The following is a 13046-nucleotide window of genomic DNA, read 5'->3' as shown; positions in this document are numbered from 1 at the left end:
ACTCAGCTCAGTATCCCCTGGGCCTCAATGTCAGTGGCAGGTGTGAAACGGCATCAGCAGGGAGACTGGCCCTGAGGGCATCAAGAACATGGAGGAACCCTTTGGGTGGCATGGTAGGGATTGTGACAACTGACCCCATCTGGCAACAAGGAAGGCGTGTGTCAGAGGGCACGGCTGGGGGCTGAGTGCTAGGACCCAAGCACAGGAGCTAGTGAGGAGCTGGGCTGGGGTCTGTGGTCCCCTGGGCAGGCCAAGGCATGAGCAGAGCTCAGGGTTTGAACTTCTCTGCTGTATGATCTTGGTCAGGTCTCTCAACTTCTCTGTACATAAGAGGCTAAACTGAGGTCAGAGGTGGTCAGTCCTCACTGGCAGCCTGAGTTAAACTCCAGCTCATCTCTGTGTGACGCCGTGAATCTCAGGGCCCCAGCACACAATGGCCGTGGAGAAGCCGCACCGACAACAGAGGCATTCACCGAGTTCACTGTTTTATAGCCACATCAGTATCAACGTACCATACAAAACCTGCCTGCCAGCCTAGCTGGGCGGGCAGGAGGGGGTCCACGGCAGCATAGAAAACCGGGGCTCTCATCCAAAATAGGAGAGAAAACGGGCTTTACAGTCAAGGAAACGTAAAATCAGAACCCAACGTGATCCAGGAGAAGTCCGGAGATGGCACTGAGTCGGGGTGCTGGAGCAGCACTGGGTCTCTGCCCCCACCCCCGCCCCCTGCAGTACCTCCAGTGGCCTCAGTTCCCGTGAGGCCTGGGGTCAGGGAGGGCCAGCTCACGAGGTTATTTTTAATAATTTTGCTTTGTGGGGATAACCGGTGGCAGGTTTCACTTCAGGGTTTGGAGGGGAAGTTGGGTCTGTGGGGCGGGACCTGCCCGGCCCCAAATGTCACAGCCGAGGTTCTTGGAAGTGGCCCAGCGAAGTTCCTTCCTGCCCTGACCCCAGATCTATGGCTTAAAAGTCAGGGAACCCAGGCTGGGGCTGAGCACCCCAGGGGCCTTTGTAAACATGGCAGGTACAGGTAGGTGGGGCTTGGGGGACCCCAGGAACCTGTGGGGGCAGCCAGAGCCATAGGGAGGGCCATGCCCGCGGGGACAGGGGGTATGGGGTGGAGGAGGTGAATTCCCTTAACACAGAGACTTAGAGGTACCGAAACTAAGAGAGACGGAGAGACAGAGAGATGGGGACAGAAAGAGACAAAGTGACAGGGAGACAGGGAGAGACAGAAAGAGAACAAGGGACAGAGACAGGCAAACAGAGGAGAGATGACAGAGAGAGACAGAGCTGTAAGGAGATGGAGAGGAAGAGACTGAGACAGGGAGACTCAAAAAGAAGAGAGACAGACAGAACTTGAAACAGACAGAGACAGACAGAAAGACGGAGCTGGGGCCACAGCTGCCTGGGCCTGGGCAGCTCAGCTCTGCTCCGGGTCAGCGGGCTGTGGGCGGGGGCCCAGGGCCAGGTGCGCGCACAGGGTGGGCCAGTGTGACGGTGAGCGCGTCGTTGTGCTGCACTAGGGAGGTGTGCTGGTAATGCAGCACCAGCTCCTTCAGCGATCCATACAGGTTGTAGGGCTCAGCAAAGCCCAAGCCAGTGGCCGTGCGGTAGATGACACAGTGCTTGGTGTCGCCGTCCACCCTGTGGTGTGGGCGAATGGGTGGTCAAACGGGTGGCACTCCATGGGCCCGCCCAGCCACTTACTTCCCCAATATCGGACCCTGACCTGGTCCAGACCCCGCTACCTCTGACCTGGATGCTGTCCCAGCTTCCTCCCCTATCCCCAGTCACCCCTTGTTCTTGTGGCAGCCATGGGGGTCTTCTTCCCAAGGCCTAGCACACAGCAGATGCTCAATAAGAGCTCTTGAAAGGAACATGCAGCTCCTCTACTCCCATAGGCACTCACACCACAGAGCACGCGTAGCAGCCCCGCTGGCTGCTCTCGCGGATGAGGAAGGTTCCATCCCGCTTGCCGCTCAGCATTTCCTCAGCTTGTGTGCGGTTGATCTTGCCCACATACCACGTGCGTTCCTCATGGTGGGGGAGGTCATCCTCATCCTCCATCAGGGAATACTGGCTGTGGAGGGGACAGGGAGGGACCCTGGTCACTTACCCACCAGCCTCTGAGGAACCCCTGCTGCCTGGACAATGTTCCTTTCCTGGTGAATTCCTACTCATTCTGCAAAACCCACCCAAAATGGCCCACCTTCTGGGAAGTCCTCCCTCCCCCCTTCACGTGGTCACTCACTCCTCAGTCTCGTTTTTGATTCCCAACCACTCATTGATTTTCTTCTGTCGGGCACCTTTCTGGGTGAGCCACCTGGGAGGAAGAGAAAAGGTGGTTCATACAGCAGAGATAGGGCAAGCCCACAGGGGCACAGTCCAGCCAGGCTAGAGGTGAGGGTTGTCCAGCAAGGGTGGGTTTGGGTGTGATAGAGCCAGTTGCCACACAGGGCCAGCCTCGGCTTGGCCAAGGGCAGCTTGAAGGTGGCAGAGACTGGCTGGCTCTGCCAGGAAACCCCCTGTTTATTGTTTCTGTTAACACTTATGGAGCCTCCAGAATGCACCATCCCACAGAGTCTTATCACCGCCAGAGGCTTAGCCTTAGGGGCTGCACACAGTGCTGTAGGCCTTTGCATGGGGCAGTTATCTGTGTATTTTACCTTCCCTAGCTGGAAAGGCGGAAATTTTTTAAACATTTATTGATTTTAGAGAGGAAGGGGGAGAGAGGGAGGGAGAGAGGGGAGTAGCGAGAGACAGAGAAACAGAGAGAGAGACATCGATTTGTGGTCCCACTTATTTATGCATTCATTGGTTGATTCTTGTATGTGCCCTGATGCATGGATCAGGGCACATACATGATGCATGCATGGTTGCATGGGGATCAAACATGCAACCATGGCATACTGGGATGATACTCTAACCAGCTGAGCTACCCAGCCAGGGCTGGAAAGGGAAAACTTTACGAAGGACTTGGAGAGGACAAAATATGTGCATGTTTGCTCAGCACAGCACCCGGCATACAGCAGGTGCACATAAGCACCTAAAGCCCAGGTGGGAAAAGAGCCCTTGCCAAGATCCCCCACAATAGGGCCACAGGCAAGCGCAGGGCACTCACACCAGGTACTGGTCTCGGATCTTGCGCAGCTGCATGAGGTCTGGCTTCAGGCTGTTCATGCGCTTATCAATCTCCCGGTTGTCCAAGGCCTGTGTCCGTAGCTCCTGTTCCAGCTTGGTGCGGCTCTCGTGGATTTCAGCAATGCGAGACTTCAGCCGCTCTGAGTTCAGCAGGATCCTGGGGGAGGAGTGGCTCAGAGGCCTTGGATAACTCCCAGCCTCAACTCTGCACATGCTGTTTCTGATTTCTCCTCTGGTGAACTCCTATTCAGCCTTCAAAGCCCATTTCAAAGGACCCTCCCTTTCCCCGAACCCCAGCTGCCCCTTCTTTTTCCTTTCTTTCCCCATTTGCACTGCACTGGACTTGCCCTGCTGGTAGAGCAGGGCAAGGGAGCTGGACTCACCTCTGCATCTCCTTCTCATTGCCCTCACGCCGGAAGCGCTCTAGATATTCCTTGCTGCACTTCTCTTGAGTCTGGCCCTGCTCTTCGAAGATCTTGATGGTTTCATTGAAGGCCTCGATTGCAGTGCGCTTCATTTGCAGCTCCTGGAGGAGAGGGTGAATCTTAGTATCTCCTGGGACTCCCCACAAGCTCGTCATGAGGGCAATGGCAGATCCCAGCCATGATACAGAGATTTTGGTCAACCTGTTCCATCTACCAGGCATGTCATCCCTCTAGCTCCTGCTGCACCAAACGAATTCCTATTCAACCTTCAACCCCTCATTCCCCCAACCTGTTTCTCATTCATAAACTCCTTTGGGTGCCTTACAAACACCTGGACTTGTTAGCATTGCTGAGGATTCATGATAAATCTAGTTGCTACAGTTCTGGGGGATTCTTCTCAAGTAAGTACTATACCAAGCGCTTCCTGCGCACCATCTCACAGAACCTGCCAACAGCCCCTGTAAATTCTGAACTAGCAATGGGAAAACTAAGGCTCAGGGAGCCTAAGTCATGTCCAAGGTCATGATGTTCCTAACAGATTCCATGCAGGCATCTTGTCTACCCAGAGCCTCATATGACCCATTAGTAAAAAGAGAAGGAAGAAACCCTTCAGGGACCACAGGAGAGACTAAGCCATTGTCAGCCTGAGACAGACCTCGCATCAGAGTAAGCTGCATCTCAGCTTGCCAAACGACTTGATCAACACAGAGCCGGAGTGAAGAAACCACCCCTTCCCCTTTTAAAAGATACTGTTCTTTAATGTGAGACCTCCTAACCGTCTGTCTTGCCTCACATCAGATTATTGTCATCACTGTGAATCACCTCTAGGTTGCAGGGGCCAGGAAAGAATTAAGACACAGTTCCAGTTTACCCATGGGGAAACTGAGGTGCTGAGAGATGCACAGGCTTAACTGAGAACCTCCCAGGTCCCAGCCCAGCTGCTCCTGAGGGGCTGGTTGGTGTTGTCTCATTTTTTCTTTTCTTTTTTTAACCACGTGCATCTATTTCTATGCGTTCAGGGCAGTCTCCAGCGCTAAGTGACTGCTCTGTGACCTGCAAGTAGTCGTCTGTCCACAGGGCCTTGCCACTGGCCTCCACACCTTGGTCTCCTCACATGCACTGGCCCATGGTACCTGGGAGGTGCGCGTGTACTCCTCGTAGAGCTGGTCGTATTCTCGGCTCTTGTCCTGGTACTGCTGGTGGTACACTTTGAGCTGGGCACCCACGGCCTCCACGCTGTCTTCTTTGACGATCTGGTCCTGAGGATACCCAGTGTGATCGGTGAGGTCAATTGGGAAACCGAGGCTCAGGGCTACCCTCTCTAGCTTCCGCCCAGGTCCCAGACCTGCTGGTACTTGGACACAGGATACAGAAGCCGCGTGTCTAGTTTGGCGTTGTACTGGGCCAGCGACTCGTGGCGGTAGTGGGTGATGAGGTCCACGACGGAGCAGAAGGTAAGTGGCTCTGAGAAGCCGTAGTGCCCATCACGGTGGAAGACCTTAATTAGCTTGTTGTTCCCGCCTTTCCTAGAAGTGGATAAGAGGGGGTGTCAGTGTCCACTGGGACCCCCAGGTTTCCTGACCCTGACACCACACACATTCTCCTCCCACCTCTTACCCCAGTCACCCCAAAGAAACAGGCCCCCACCTGAGGGTCAGCGTGTACTCTCCCTGAATCTTGCTGGAGGCATCTCGGACCAGGAAGGTGCCGTCAGGTGTGTCCCGGAGTTTCTCATTCACCTCCTCCCTGTGGGGATACCCAGGACTGGGGTCACCTGCCAGAGACCCTGTCCTTCAGGCCCTTCCCACCACATGGCACAACCCCATGACCCTACCTGGAGATGTCACCCCAGTACCACTCAGCATCCTGCAGGGAGGGCGGCGGAGTCCCCCCATTGGCCAGCCCTGCAGGGGCTGGCTTTACCTTGGGTGGCTTAGGTGGCAAAGCTGGGGGACAGAAAAACAAACAGTGAACGCCATCTCTACACTGCGGTCAGTCCCACTGCAACCGAGGTTTCTGGTGTGGGCATGGCCTGGAGTCAGCACTTGTGGTCCTCCCACAATGAGTGGATAATGACGCAAAGGGGGTCACCTGGGGGTGCGACCTCCTGCTCCTCCAGGTGCTCCTGAAGCAACTTCTCCACCAGCAGTGCTGGGAAGTCGGGGTTGGGCTCAGTCCTGGGGGAGGGGGAGTGCAGTGAGCGCTGGGAGCGCTGGGTGGGGGTATCTGCACGTGGTCCTGAACGTGCTTGCACGCCTTGGGGGCACACATGAGAGCTGGGAAGCAGGGCAGATGATACAGGCAGGTGTGGGAAGCCAACTACCATTTACGTATGTAAGTACTCAATACAAAAAGAGTTCAGCACGTAGGGTGGGGGAGCAGAAGTGAAGGTAAAAGCACCACACACGTGCCTCTCCTCTGGCCTAGGTCCCCAGTCCTCTGGGGTGGGGTGTCCCTGAAGCTCAGATTCAGCCTTATTATCCTCCCTACCACCCCCATCACAGCAGCTGTGGCCTGCAACCACGCCCCCCCCCCCCCCCCCGCTCACCCGACAGGTGCGACCCCTGGCGGAGGCAGTGGGGGAGGCAGCGTACGGAGCAGCAGAGGCCCAAAGGCGACGCCCAGGGCTCGCACAGCGGGACCTGGGGCAGGGGCGCGTCGGGCCACCCGGCCCAGGTACTGGAGCAGGAAGCGGAGAGTGAGCGCGCGGTGTAGTGGCAGCGTCGGGGGCTCCAGCACTGGCCCCACGGGCCCCGTGGCCTCTGCAGACAGATCACGGAGGGTGAGCCAGGTTCATCTGCCCTAGCTCCTCCCAGCCCAGGGTTCTCCACCAGGCTTACCCCTTAGAGTACGGCAGGCCTCAGCTGCTGCCTCCAGGGTCACGAGGGGTGCAGGCAGCGCCAGCAGGAAACCTTTGATGCCATCAGCCAGGGCAGCTGAGTCCCACTGCTCTATGTCGCTCAGGGACCAGTCTGTGGGTGCAGGGGTGCTGTGTTGGTGGGACTGTTGGGGTCAACTCCCTGACCCTGTCCCCTTTGAAACTCCCCCTCACCTGTGCACGGGGCTGGCAGCTCAGGCTTGTAGAGGGATTCACTGTCTAGCCCTGAGGTGGGGAAGAGAAGGAGGAGGGAGGAGCCCAACAGCTGTCAAATGCTGCCTGGACCCTACATGGGGGTTGGGGTGGCTACTCAACCTCCCAGAGATGAAAGCAGGGGGAAGGAGGTGGCAGAGGACGCAGCACATTCAATGGCAGGTCCAGTGTCCACAGTTTCATTTGCCCCTGGGAATCAGTCCTTGCCCAGTTCAACACGGAGGCTCAGGGCATCTGGGCTCAGCCTTCTCCCAGGCAGTGAGCCCAGTAGCCCTGTTAAGGGATGAGTCACCCATTACCAGAGGTAAGCAAGGAGAATCTGGGGGTTGCAGCCAGACTGAGGCTCACCTGTTTGCTCAATGGCCTCCACAAGCTTCACCAGGAGCGGGGGAGCCACATCAGGTGGAGAGAACTGTTCAGGCAGGTCAGGGAGTGTGAGGCCTGGCAGGAAGGGACAGCGTGTTGGTGGGGTCCCTGGAAGGACCCTAGGCCCTTTCTTGGCTTGCTGTTTCTCAGCTAGGGCAGCTCCAGGCAGGGCCCAGCTCAGGCAAGGGCCTGACATCTGGACTACCACTCTGGGGAAGGCAGAGGCCTGTTACAGGCTGGGAATGGCAGAGCCAAGTTAGAGGGAAACAATTTTCTGGGTCAAAATATCAGTAATGCAACCTCAGAGACCACATGTAGTGGGATGATGAGTGTCCTCCCGAAATGATGTACACATCCTAATCCCTGGTACCTGTGACTGTGACCTTGTTTGGAAACAGGGTTTTTGCAGATTTTGAGATGAGATCATCTTGCGTTTAGGGCCCTAAACACAATGACCGGTGCCTACAAGAGGCAAAGCCATGTGACAACAGAAGCAGAGACTGGGCTGGTACAGCCACAAGCCCAGGATGTTTGGAGCCACCCAAGGCTGGAGAAGGTAGAAAGGATCCTCCCCTAGACACTGTGGAGGGAGCATGGCCCTGCTGACACTTGATCTTGGACTGCTGGCCTCCAAATCATGAGAAAATACAATCCTGTGGTTTGAAGCCACCTGGTCTGTGGGAGTTGGTTACAGCAGCCCCAGGAAACACACATAGCAGGTTTCAGCCCCTGCCACTGCTCGCTGTGCGACCTCAGGCACAGGGCCCGCCTTCTTTGTGCCTCAGTTTCCTCAACTGAGGAACTGGCGTCATCTCTTCCTTCTTAGTGGGAATAACACAGCAGTTGAGAACAAATAAAAAGAAAATACCCGTCTTGGTCAGAACACCTCACTCCAAAGACATTCCTCTACTTTCTCAGTCCTTTTGCCTTGAAAAATGTATCTCCCCTTTTTTAAAACGCTGAAACCACCCCCGGAGGGTGCCAGGGGCCGCCCTGGCACAGCCCCTTCAGGCTCTGAGTTTCCCAGGGGGCCCTTTGTGTTCAGCAGCTCTGCGGGCATTGACACCATTTGATGCCGTCCTGGCCCTCGGCGGGACGCCCTGGCACACAACAGGGGCAAGCTGGGGCCTGCGGGGCCTCCCTGAGTGATGGGCCAGGTGGCGCCTCAAGCTGGAGAAAGGCCCAGCTACATTGAAAATGCCAAGAAAAAAAAAAAGTGGGAGAACGAGGGGAGAGGAGGTGGATGAAGCCCCAGCTGGTGGGGCTGCCACGGTTCTGAAACTTGACTCTGAAACTTGTCTGTGACCAGTTTGTGAAATACGGAGGGAGGTTCCATCAGAACAGGCATCACCCCACTTAATGGACGAGGACCTGAGGCTCAGAGAGGGAGCAACCTCACCATGGGGGCACAGCCCAGGTGACGTTGGGGTGCTGCCCTCAGTACCTCGCACGGGGTGGAAGGGAGGACACACAGGCAGCTGCAGCGTGCTCCCCAGCATACCCCTGTTGGTCCCAGGATCCTAGAGGGGCAGGGCCCAAAGGCAGAGACCAATTCTCCCTGTTTCCAGATGAGGAAACTGAGGCCTGGAGAGGCCTTCCGCCCCACTCTCGATGTCACCCAGCCCTGGAAGATTTGGAGGGCGGGACTGCTGCCCTGAGTGGGGATGTGTGTGTGGAGGCTGGACCTGGGCCAGGCAGAGGAGGGAGGCGGCTGTTACCAGGGGGAGAGGCAGATTCTGGCTGGGAGCCCGGATGGGGCCGCCTCCTGCTCCTCCAGACCGAGGCAGGATGCAGGCCCAGGCCCTGGAGACGCCAGATGCTGCAAATCCCAAACTAGCACCACACGCCTTGGCGCCCCACCACACCCCATGGCATGGGACTCTGTGGCCATCAGTGTTTTCTTCTGGAACAAAGCCAGACAGGTCATCGGTCGGGGCCATGGTGATACCCAGGACCTTTCCCTTCACTGGGGGTCCTGAGAGAATAGTCTCACCCGCTTGAACCTTGGCGCCCCCATCTGTACATGGGCCTCAATGGGCAGCTGTGAGGTCAGAGCAGACCAGGCCAGGCACTCAGCACTTTTCAGCCTCTTCCCCACAACCTGTGCCTTGACTTCCCCGGCTAGAACCCACCCCCGCCCAGCAAGAAGAGATTTCAGCGTGCGCTCAGTGTCCTTGGGTCTCTACTCCCAGCACACCCCTTGGAAGGGGGAGATGGCCAAGGGTCTTTGGGGAGGGTGTGGGGCCCTCACACTGTACCCCATGCTGCATGGCCTCAATTGTGCCATCCTTTCTGGGCTTCATGGCTCCCTTCATTTTGGAAACTGGGTAAAATCAGGGTAACAAAGGGAGTGCCTTGAAGGACTCGCGCCGAGAACCACAGAACAAAACTAAATTGAGCCTCCGAATTCTACTGTCTCTCCACTGTCTTCAAAATTAATCCCAGAATGTCCCCGAAGGGTGGCCCCAGTTGCCCCCCTTCCTAATGCTATCCGGCCCTACTGGCTTTTCCTTGAACCCATCACGTTCCCATCCCACGGCCTCTGCCCTGCCAGGCCCACTGCCTGGAGCCCGCCAGCCCCAGCTCCTTTCTCACAGTCTTTATCGTCAGCTAATCACATTCTTGTCACTTCTTGAACCAGGCCCACGAGGGCAGGGCCAGGCCTGTGTCCACCCCTACGTCCGCAGTACTGTGAACTGTTCCCAGCCCTTGACAGCAGAGCAGTCAACACTTGTCAACTGACTCAACATCCTTATTCCCCCTCCCCTGGAAGAGGCGCCACTGCCTCACTGACACCAATGAGGGTCTGAGGGAACGCCCCACACAACCCTGACAGAGCCCCTACCTGCAGCTCACCTGGCTCTGGGGCCCCCTCTCGGGGCCTGGCAGGCAGTGGGCGGGGGCCACGGGGGCGAGGGCCTGGCCGCGCCAGGGTCACAGGCCCCAGGAACTCCACGTAGGTACCCGGGAAGTCACCGCGCTGTCGAGTGCGCTCATTGAGGCCAGGCATCCAGCCCACGTTCTGCGGGCAGCGCTCGCTGCCCTCGGCTACACCCAGTACCTGCAGGGCTGCCCGGCTCACCACCAGCACATCGCCTGGCAGCAGCTCCAGGTCCTCTGGCCGCTCCCGGCGGAACGGGTACAATGCCCTGTATTGGAAGCCCTCAGCGCCAGCCATGGTGGGCAGAGGAGGTCTGTATGGTCAGGGGGCTGCTAGGGACCCCAGTGACCCCATCAGCTGGGTGGGGGCCAGGAGGGTCCCCTGGGTCAGCTTGAGGTGCTCAGACCTCTATTTCCACCAAGCAGGTACAGGTGACACAGAGGAGGCTCATGCCTTGCTTCCTGTCATCACTCCACAACCCTTACAAGGGTCACTTGTTGCTCTGTCCATCGTTCATCAGCTGGTAGGAGGAGGTTGGCAGTATGGTCTCTGGTCACTGGGTTGCTGCAACCTCCCTCAGTCCAAAGGGCTGGGCTGGACCAGGTCGCTCACTCCCACATGTGGGGGGCCATCGGTGCCCGAAGCTGGTGGCTCTCCGGGCTGTGCCAGGTGAGGGAGCCAAGGGCACAGGCTGTCACCATGCTTGGCAGGGGATGCTGACCTAGGGGGAGATGGGCAAGGCAAGAGCAAGGCAGAGTAAGCCAGGTTGAACTCCTCCCACTCCCAACTCAGAGATAGGCCCAAATCCCAGGTTGGAATCCCCCACTCACTGGGTCACCTTGGGCTATTTCCTGTCCCTCTCTGAGTCTCAGTTTCCCTAATGTAAAGTGGGTACAATAATAGTCCTTCCTTGGGGTACCTGCCCCAGGCATACTGCATGCTGGGTAAACAAGCTCTGTTAGAGATGAGGAAACTGAGGCTCAGGGCAGGGAGGTCTTTGGCCAGGAAGCCACCAATCAAAACCCCAGATCTGCCTAACTTGAAGACCCAGGATGAATGAGAGGAGGTAGCAGCCACATGGCCACACAGACTCAGAGCAGATAGTGCAACTGGAGACACTGAGGGTGCTGTGGGAGCCCTCGGAAGGGGTTGGGTCAGCTGAGCACAGGAGGCAGCCAGGGCACAAAGGAGTAGGAAAGGACATCCTAGCAGAGTACCCCCTACACATAGGCAAGGGGATCCCTGATCTCTGCAATGGAGGGGTGCAGAGGCATCCTGACTGACTCAGCACTGGGCCCACAGTAGTTGCTCAGAACATGAAGGGGTCGGCGGGAGGCTGAGAGGACCTTAGCCTCAGGGTGATGGGTGGATGGCAAGAGGGCACCACAGCTGCCAAGGGGGAGGCTTTTGTTTGCAGGGTGATGACTACCCCCCAGGAGCCACCAGTCTCAGGGAGACAGAGTTCACATACACATGCCCAGTGTCAGCTTTGCAGGTTCAGTGCTTCTGAGGGGTTGGCATGGGGGCAATTTTCTAGGAGGTGAGTCCTCACTAAAGACAGGAAGGGACACTGGCCTCATGCAAAGGCCTGAGGTGCAAGGTGCTTGCCAGTAGTTCAGGGTGGCTTTAGGGAAGCCACTGACCACTCAGGGCCTCTCAGGCAGTGGTTGGAGCTCCCCCCCAATCCCACTACCACCACCACGAATAGCCCCAGATGTCCGAGGGGGAGCAGAGGCTCCAGATTCCGGGGTGCCCCAACTTATCTGCTCCTGACCCCTGTGCCCCCATTCTACAGGTGGTGAAACTGAGGTCCAGAGAGGAGAGGTCCAGGAAACTGCTTGGATCCGCTTGCCTGCACTCGTTTGTACACGCCCGGTGTGCGCTCCAGGACACAGCGCTCCCCAAATCTAATAGGCAGGGTGGCAGAGCCAGGCCTGACGGGGGCTCCGCGGATGGAAGCAGGGCCTGCACGCTCATGCGTGTTCAGACGCGCACGCAGACTTTTGTGGACCCCTCAGCCCACCCCAGGGACCGGAAGTGGAGCCGACCCCGGACCCTCGTACCCTACTATGCCCACACAATGCCTGGAGCCCCTCATTTTTCCTCGACGCCCCACTGCCAGCAGTGCCTCCCTCCATTCCCGGCTGCGAATCCAGCCCCTGATCTTTGCCTAGAGCAACCCCCTGCCCCGGTCCGCCCCCACTTTGCGCGGTGGCTGCACGGCTGCCAGGTAGAGCCTAAGGCCTCCAGCTTTCTCTGGCCCCCCAGATCTCATGGGCCCACACTCTGCCTAGGAGCCCCGCATTTGCACGCACCCCCCAGCCCCGCTTGCCACGCCAGCCGGCCCCGACTTACTGGTCGTGGCCGCTAACGCCGACGCCACGGCAGCCGTAACGCAGAGCGGAGCCCGACCCGTGGCTCCACCAGGGCCGCCGTCAGCAACACCGCGGGATCCCCGCCTCCGCCGCTGCCGAGGTTCCGAACGGCCCGGCCCACCCTCAGCGGAAATGGCCGAGCACATTCGGGTCGGGCGGACGAATGAAGGATGAGATAGTTTGGAGACGCCCGAGTGCTTCCGGAAAGAGCCGAACATACTCGCGCGGGACTGGAAAGTAGAGAGTGTCCGGGTGATACCCAATTATTTCCGGAAACAGCCGAGCACAATCGGGTTAGATTACTGATCCCGAGGGTAGCCTCGGCTGGACTCGGCTAAACTTAGGACCCAGCGGATCTGGAATAGCCGAGCGCAATCGGGTCTGACGAGTGATTCCGAGGCTGGACTCGGCTGGGCTCGGCTAGGCTCGGCTGGGCTCGGCTGAGTTTAGCGACGCCTAGACGATTCCGGATATGGCCGAGCATGCTCCTCCAGGACTGGGAATAGAAGCTGAGTCCCGAGACTGTGGAATTTCTGGAAAGAACGTAGCGTGCTCCGTGCCAAATGAGGCCCTAGGAGAGACAGGCCACCAACTTCCGGAAATTGCTAAAGAATGCACGGCTGCAGAGGGCGGGTGATCCGACCCAGAGCTCATGAAATAGGAGGCCGTGGAGCGGGTAAGAGGCTACCAGAGAAAGCTGTGGATACCAGCCGGTAGCTCAGTTGGTTAGACCCTCGTTCCTCATCTCCAAGGTTGGGGGTTCG

The 13046-nt window shown here is 57.8% G+C and overlaps 1 protein-coding gene across 1 annotated transcript; it reads right to left on the bottom strand.

Moving 5' to 3' along the window:
* Positions 1-465: 465 nt before the first annotated feature.
* PIK3R2 (phosphoinositide-3-kinase regulatory subunit 2) lies at positions 466-12464 on the bottom strand. The gene is made up of 16 exons (XM_028519563.2): positions 12263-12464; positions 9883-10628; positions 7009-7101; positions 6622-6672; positions 6410-6541; positions 6118-6331; positions 5661-5746; positions 5404-5515; positions 5217-5315; positions 4915-5095; positions 4703-4828; positions 3528-3670; positions 3125-3301; positions 2255-2326; positions 1913-2083; positions 466-1647 (listed from the first exon to the last, which is right to left on the bottom strand). Exons 2-16 carry the CDS (start codon positions 10202-10204, stop codon positions 1440-1442), a joined length of 2187 nt encoding a protein of 728 aa, XP_028375364.1. The 5' UTR covers positions 10205-10628; positions 12263-12464; the 3' UTR covers positions 466-1439.
* Positions 12465-13046: the final 582 nt, after the last annotated feature.

This window comes from Phyllostomus discolor, chromosome 8 (genome assembly GCF_004126475.2).
Source record: "Phyllostomus discolor isolate MPI-MPIP mPhyDis1 chromosome 8, mPhyDis1.pri.v3, whole genome shotgun sequence".
Lineage (NCBI taxonomy): Eukaryota > Metazoa > Chordata > Mammalia > Chiroptera > Phyllostomidae > Phyllostomus > Phyllostomus discolor.
Note: the sequence above shows the minus strand (reverse complement) of the source record. Positions and strands in the feature narration are given on the sequence as shown.